Below are 8,183 nucleotides of genomic sequence, written 5' to 3'. Positions count from 1 at the left end.
GCACAAATGAAAGATCAGGTCATAAGGGTATAAGTTACTATAACGTTACATATTGAACATAGGTCTGGAATAGGATCACTCACATTTCTAGAAAGCACAGAATCAGCTCTGGAAACCAAGAATGACCAAAGAATACTTCCTGCACATCCAGTAGTGATGACAAAATGCCACTCTGGAAAACCAATGAAAATGAAAATTTTGCAACGGAAAACCATTACTACTACTAGTGATGCCAAAAGAGTGTACCCTAAGTTTGTCTTTCTTTCTTCAATTCCTCAGGATCATTTTAGTAAACAGACAACATGTTTTTCCTGTTGTTCCTAGACCAAGCCATTCAGGGCCAGGCGAGGATGGCTTTTACAAAAGAGGAGTTTCACAACTTTGGTGCTGTGGACTATGTCATCTTTGGTGGGATGTTGGCCGTTACTGCAGCCACTGGACTCTACCACGCTTTTGCAGGGGGAGGTCAGAGGACAACTGCCAAGTATGGTTTACCTTTGAAGTGCATTTTTAAGAACCTTGTTCTGAAAGTGTTCTGTTCATAGGAGCACATTATGTTTTTTAGTAGAGCTGCAAGTTGTTGCAAAGTTGGGTACATGATTAATATTACACAAATAACTGACTCGGTCTCTGAAATGTGCCAAATGCTGTCGCCACTAACCAGTCTTAAAGACTTGAGGTCTCATTGATGTATTACTCCGCGAGTGGGTACCCTAAAAGAGATCCGAGCCAAAAATGAACGGCTGCACGGACGCATGTTTTTAGCGGTGAGAAATTCCCTTTTAGCCAGCGGAACTGATTTCAAAAGTTAGATTGGTGAAACCTTGTTTGTAACTGAAGAAATTAGCAGGTAAAGTTTTGCAGCCGCGCACTAGGTCGGAGGTACACAGCCCTGGGTTCTGAGTGGTGCGGTTGTACACTAGCGGCGAAAAAGTGCCTTTTGTGGGGATTGACTAATCTTAGTTTGTAATTGCTATAAAAAAAGTTCCAATGTATAGTTGACGTTGGCAATTTTTTCCCACGATATAGGGTAAATGTGCTCGACATAGAATGAAAAATCTGCTGAAATTTCACGTAGCTTCATTATGAACGCGCCCATTTAAACCACGAATTATAACATAGAAGCCTATGGGAAGAAGAAACTCATCAATGAGACCTTCATATGAAGCAAATTACAGGCAATGTAAATTCGTAATTTTCCCGCAACACCTAGTATTATGTTTTACAAAAAATGCACCACAGCATTAGTATTGGATGATGGCTTGGAAGAAATTATTGTCACAAGTAGGATTCTTCTTCCTGAAACAGCTGTTGCCAGAGAAGACATGAAAAATTCAAATAGCAGTCAAAAAGTAACAATTCAGTCTACAGAATTGTAGTTCAGTCCATAGAATTGTAGTTCAGTCCACAGAATTGTAGTTCAGTCCACAGAATTGTAGTTCAGTCCACAGAATTGTAGTTCAGTCCACAGAATTGTAGTTCAGTCCACAGAATTGTAGTTCAGTCCACAGAATTGTAGTTCAGTCCACAGAATTGTAGTTCAGTCCACAGAATTGTAGTTCAGTCCACAGAATTGTAGTTCAGTCCACAGAATTGTAGTTCAGTCCACAGAATTGTAGTTCAGTCCACAGAATTGTAGTTCAGTTCACAGAATTGTAGTTCAGTCCACAGAATTGTAGTTCAGTCCACAGAATTGTAGTTCAGTCCACAGAATTGTAGTTCAGTCCACAGAATTGTAGTTCAGTCCACAGAATTGTAGTTCAGTCCACAGAATTGTAGCTCAGCTCACAGAATTGTAGTTCAGTCCACAGAATTGTAGTTCAGTCCACAGAATTGTAGTTCAGTCCATAGAATTGTAGTTTGCCAGGTGAAGCCAGCTCGCCAGTCCCTCTGAGAGTGAGAGTGACTTACTAGTCTGGTATTCTAGACACGAGAAACATAATGCACTCTTCTGTACATGTTGTCCACCCTAGGTACCTGATGGCTGACCGCAGCATGTTCAGTCTACCCGTGGCCATCTCAGTTCTGGCATCGTTCCTGTCTGCCGTCACCATCCTCGGCGTGCCCTCGGAGATCTTCGTGTACGGTGTTCAGTACTGGATGGTGATCTGGTGTTACTTCATCACCATCCCTGTCACTGCCATCTTCTTCATCCCAGTGTTTCATGGTCTGGGACTCACAAGTGCTTATGAGGTTTGTAGATACATGTACATATAGAATACAGCACAATGTATTCCGTATCACCCAAGGTACCAGCCCGACCGTGGGTTGGATCGCCCGACGGCCGATCTGACCCGTGGGGGGGTCTGTGAATGATTTTATCTGTTATACCCACCTGACGAAACACATTGACGAAAAAAATGCACCCGAAGTTGAGAAAATTTGGTGCCCTTGAACAAACATTGTTACAACAGCAATGTTCCAACATCCGAATCAGGCATTTGAATTTTCGACCGGGTATGACATAAATGTACATACAGTAACTGTTGATTCGGTTACTTTGTGTGACTTCATTTCAAGGTAGGTCCTGGGAAATGTAGAAATCTGGATCCTCTGAAACATGATTTTTTGCATTTTGAGGGACAAACTTTGCTAGCAGACTATGCTAAATTTCATGACATTTCTGTCAGAAAAAAAAAATTTGATGGTGACGAGTGTCGTGGGCACCAGAGGTGCAAACCATCACAAGGGACGTCCAGAGAAAAATTGGAAATCTTGACCATCTGAAACTTCATTGCCTGCATTTGAGGGGCACATTTTGCTTGTAAACTAAGGCCCCTAAGGCCAATTTTTTTTCCGATGACAAATTTTTTGATGGTCCACTGATTTTTTCAGTTACACTGTTTTCGAACTGGTCCAAAAAGAAAAGATGGTTTTGTTCCGGTAATATGTAGGTGTCTATGGAATCATAGAATACATTTCGTGTATCAGCTCATCTTTTGAGATGCTGTAAAAACATCTAAGTTTGCAGGAATTCAATTTTACAGTAGTGGAAATATGGAGTGTCCATGGTGGTTTTGAGTATGCGATAGCACCTTACAATGTAGTCACATACTGTAATAGAACAATGTTTTGAATTCGCTGTGAATGGCCACTGTGAAAACCGTAAACATAAAAACACTGCAAACATTTCTGCATTTGCAGTACTGTAGTTGCATGTTATTACGATAAGTTACCTGCGATACATGTATATACTTCCCAGTACCTTGAGCAGAGGTTCTCCATGTCCCTACGGGTGGTCGCTGCCTGTCTCTTCATCCTGCAGAACACCTTCTACATCGCTGTCATCCTGTACGCACCTGCGCTGGCCTTGGAAACAGGTGTGTTCTTTATGTGTTTTCTATTCAAAGGCAAAGTGTTCCTTGTGTACACCCATACTCTCAGCATGCATTCTCTAACAGGGCTCGAAATACTTTTTTCTGCATACCTGCTCTGGTGCAGGTAACATTGAAAATTAGCTGCACCAAACAAATTTTTCCTGCACCACTCAGAATTTAGGAAGTATGGATCATACTAAAATTCTTTGTAATCATTGCTGTTTTTTCTTTTATACTGCTTATGCAGGTGGTATTTCGAGCCCTGTCTATGTACTAAGGCCCTGTTCACACTCTAAAATCTATGCAATTTGCATCAATTTCAATAGCTATTAATTGGGTTGTGTTCAGACCTGCCACACTAGTACTCTATGTGCAGGAAATTTGATCCATGTAGTAAGCAGCAGAGTCTCTTGACTGCTACAATTTCATCTTCTCCTTCATTTTCCAGTGACCAAGTTTGCTGTGTGGAAAACAGTTCTGATTGCAGGCATAGTGTGTACAATATACACATCTTTGGTATGTATGATTTCTAAATAAACATCAGGTCTCAAAGTTACCCTTTTCGTCTACTGTACCAAAAATATTCCAAAAAGAAATTCAGACTGTCCCAAAGTGAGATTCAGTTGTCCCAGGCTATTACTATGTACATAAATGGTATGACATTTACTAACAGCAGAGAATGCATCTCTTTTAAAAGTTTATCTTTAATAGCAACATACTGTAGTTAACAGAACATTGTTGAAGAAAAATGAAAGGAACCCCGAACAGATTCTCTTTCCATAGAGGAGACAATGTTATCAATATGTTTGGACTTTTGATTTTTTACGATGTCTCTGAATTGTTGCAAAGCTGGTAGAAGGCAACATTTATGATTAAATCACCTTTGTTTGAGACAAAAACCTGGAGTCTGAAGATTTATGTTTTTATGGTCTAATGTGTAATAACAGGAGAAGGTCAATATTGTGGCACAAATTGTATGTACAGTATATGTGTAAGTTGAATTCATAATACTATGATTGTTGAATATAATCAAAAAGTTGTGTATTTTGGTTTCATACAATCTGTGAAATGAAAGATTTACAAAATGATTTTAATGATATTTTAATGATTATTGTGTGATTTACAGGGAGGGATGAAGGCTGTGATCTACACTGACGTCTTCAACTTTTGTGTACTGTTTGTTTCCCTGGTAACCATCGTTGTCATGGGAACGGTGAGAGCAGGAGGCATGGGGCGTGTGTGGGAAATCAATGCCAATCACTCCCACCTCAACTTTTTGGAGTGAGTTGGTTGTTTCCTTTATTGAAATCCCATGAAAGTGCCTCTTCAACTTGTTGGTGTACTTAACATACTTTCTTGAATACCAATTAAAATACGCACCCCTGATTTGGGGAAGTTTCAGACAGATCTGTGGGACTGAAATGGAAAATGGAAAAACTAAAAAAGTATGCACCCCTTCTCCAACAATTTTGAACAGACCCTGAACTGGTAAAATTCAACTTTATGATGTTTTCCCCAGGTTATTTTGCATAAATCCCACTGTCATTGTCTCTACAAACTTGTGAATTGCCTGCTGCAACTTATAAATATCATGGAGAATGAACTGGTAGAACAGTACAGCTAGTACATCTAACTGGAAAAACAGTTTTTAACATGTCAGAGTCACTAACTCATCAGAATAGTAAAAACTCTGGAGGGCGCAAGGTAAAACTTAATGTGTACTTTTTGATACACGTAGTACTAGTATTTCACAACGTTACAAAAAAATGTGTAAAAAAGTGTATTGCACTGTTGCTTTTACAAGAAGATTGCACTTAAAGGAAAGTGCTAGAAAATAACCCAGATGGGGAATCCCACACAGGGGTGTTTCTCGCACAATGTATTGCACAGGACAAACACAAAGCGCATTGACCTAGATGTCTCTTTAGTTTTCTGACCTTGGCGTCCTTATTTCCTCCTACAAGTAAAGACTTGTTGTTTCTTTTGATACACACTGTGTTCTTTGGTTTGATTTGTGATTATACCAGCTTTGTGTTCCCACCCCATTAGTTTTGCGGTCAATGTGGCCTAATGAAAATTATTGTCTTGTTGAACTGCAGTTTTGATGGAGATCCTACCACCCGGCTGTCCTTCTGGTCCCTGGTGATAGGGGGGGCTTTTACAACATTGCCGATGTGGGCTGTAAGTCAGACATCAGTTCAGCGATTCCTTACTGCAAAGTCACTCCAGGAAGCAAGGAGGTAGGTTTAAACACTTAACAGTCTCCTGCAATACATCTTTTCATGGTTTGCATGAGCTATATACACACATAGTGGGTGGGTCATCTTTTTTGTGGCACCAGTTGCTAGGAAAAGAAAATAGTACATCAATGAAGGTTAGACATTCAGGTAATAAAATATGCCAAATAATAGTAACTAAAGCAACTGGGTATGGTTTTGGAAACAGACATTTCAGACAGCATCCATTGTCTTTCGTCTCAGTGATTGGGCGAACAGCAGCATTTACCAGTTAACTTTTTAAACCAAACACATATTAATGAGATAATGGCAATTCTAAGATTGTTCAGTAGAAAACCAAGTCAAGACAAGGTTAGACTTACAGAATATGGTAATGTTGACCCTGTTTCTGTTGGTGGTCTGCACTTGAGGGTTCTCTTGGACTGGTCATAAGAATTGAGAGCTTTGTCGAAGGTCCATTTTTGGTCGCCACACTTGGCCAAGGCCCTCTGAGGTGTCATAATGTTTGTCTGTTTGGGGTTTGTCTGAAGTTATGATGTTGTCAGAAAAGAGTTTTAATCACTGCCAGTTTGTGTTCCAATGGGTGGTGAGACTCAAAGTCCAGATACTGGTCCATGTGCATCCATTTCCTGTACAATTCGAATTGAAGGCTGCCATCCTTCCCTAAGATAGATTCGGTGTCTAGAAAGGAGGCCGCATGATCAAAAAATTTCTCAGTTCTTGAGTGCTACAGTGATTTTTCATTTCAACTTAGTTGATGGGGATGGACACACAGACACATGCACCGCCGGTCCCAAAAACATAACCTACTTGGTAATAAATCCATTAACAGAGTACTGTGATGCAGCAATGACCATTTTGTTCATCTGCTTCTTTAGAAGTGAGTAGTGATTTAGTGGTGTATTATTTAGACTGATGTGGTGTCTGCCCCCCTCCCCTTCCAGGTCAGTTTGGATCAACCTCCCAGGTAACATCATCATGGTGACACTGGTGGCCTTCTCTGGGATGGTGCTGTTTGCTTTCTACAATGGTAGGAAAGTGCACATTTCTTAAGCTAGGGGCACAACCCGACGTACGTGCAAATACGTGATGTCTACGTGCCAAAAGGGGGGCAATCTTTTGTGATCCGTAAGTGGTAAGTACCGCCTCCGTACGAACTCGTAGGGAATCTGACGGATTTTGGAGCAGGCAGACACGCCATAAAACGTGCAGGCAAAACTTTGTGTGCCATCGGGCTGTGGATTCACTCCCCGTACGTGCCAGTTAAGGCGACGCACCTGCCCTGTAGAGCCTGAACGTTTTCAGAAATACATGGCGTATGTGGCTTCCAAAAAAAACGTACAGACAGATTGCACGTACGGCGGATTGTGCCCTTAGCTTAACACTGGTCTTGCATTGAGAAAATGTAAGATTTATATTTCAACTCTTTCATATTTAACACAGCAGCTGGTTCAGAATCTGATGCCATGACTTGCAAAATGCAATATTGGAACTACCCCCAGAAATGTGGAGAAACACAAGTGTTCTGAACTCTGTCTTCGATAAGTATACATCTTAAGACGCCGAGGTCAGAAACTTTCTGTCCCTCACTGGAACATTTCACCACATCATGGGGAGATTATTGTTGGCTAGAGCGCCAGATAACTGTGACATCCTCATCCATCTCAACACAAAGATCTACATGACAATTCTATCTAATAAATAATATGTCTACCTGGTATGCATGAAAACGAGGCTGAAGTGTGCAGGGGATTTTGGATGAATATTGAGGCTGTGATTGGGGGTTATCAAGGGCAGAATCTGATCATTGCAAATCAACTTTAGGTTGGATGCATTTTCAAATCTATAGTAAACCTGGGCTGATTTAAAGGTTTAGAATTTATTTTTTCACTTTTCACATTAGCCACTGGTGCCAAGGGACAACAGACTCACCCTACACCTAACTACACATCACCTGACCAGGTAAGACTCACCTTACACCTAACTACACATCACCTGACCAGGTAAGACATACTCTACACCTAACTACACATCACCTGACCAGGTAAGACCTACTCTACATCTAACTACACATCACCTGACCAGGTAAGACCTACTCTACATCTAACTACACATCACCTGACCAGGTAAGACCTACTCTACATCTAACTACACATCACCTGACCAGGTAAGACCTACTCTACACCTAACTACACATCACCTGACCAAGTAAGACTCACCCTACACCTAACTACACATCACCTGACCAGGTAAGACCTATCCTACACCTAACTACACATCACCTGACCAGGTAAGACCTACTCTACACCTAACTACACATCACCTGACCAGGTAAGACCTACTCTACATCTAACTACACATCACCTGACCAAGTAAGACTCACCCTAAACCTAACTACACATCACCTGACCAAGTAAGACTCAACCTACACCTAACTACACATCACCTGACCAAGTAAGACTCAACCTACACCTAACTACACATCACCTGAACAGGTAAGACCTACTCTACACCTAACTACACATTACCTGACCAGGTAAGACCTACTCTACACCTAACTACACATCACCTGACCAGGTAAGACCTACTCTACATCTAACTACACATCACCTGGCCAGGTAAGACCTAC

General features: G+C 41.1%; 1 protein-coding gene across 1 annotated transcript in view; it reads left to right on the top strand.

Moving 5' to 3' along the window:
* Positions 1 to 324: 324 nt before the first annotated feature.
* The window catches only part of LOC118429180 (sodium-dependent multivitamin transporter-like), a gene marked incomplete at its 3' end in the record, with an annotated part of 13,971 nt that continues 6,112 nt past the window's right edge, over positions 325 to 8,183 (top strand). Inside the window, 8 exon segments of the mRNA XM_035839630.1 lie at positions 325 to 484; positions 1,974 to 2,193; positions 3,203 to 3,320; positions 3,766 to 3,833; positions 4,444 to 4,598; positions 5,417 to 5,557; positions 6,499 to 6,584; positions 7,458 to 7,516. Of these exon segments, the coding sequence (XP_035695523.1) occupies positions 351 to 484; positions 1,974 to 2,193; positions 3,203 to 3,320; positions 3,766 to 3,833; positions 4,444 to 4,598; positions 5,417 to 5,557; positions 6,499 to 6,584; positions 7,458 to 7,516 (981 nt within the window). The 5' untranslated portion in view covers positions 325 to 350.

The sequence above is a fragment of the Branchiostoma floridae genome, chromosome 13 (genome assembly GCF_000003815.2).
Source record: "Branchiostoma floridae strain S238N-H82 chromosome 13, Bfl_VNyyK, whole genome shotgun sequence".
NCBI lineage: Eukaryota > Metazoa > Chordata > Leptocardii > Amphioxiformes > Branchiostomatidae > Branchiostoma > Branchiostoma floridae.
Note: the sequence above shows the minus strand (reverse complement) of the source record. Positions and strands in the feature narration are given on the sequence as shown.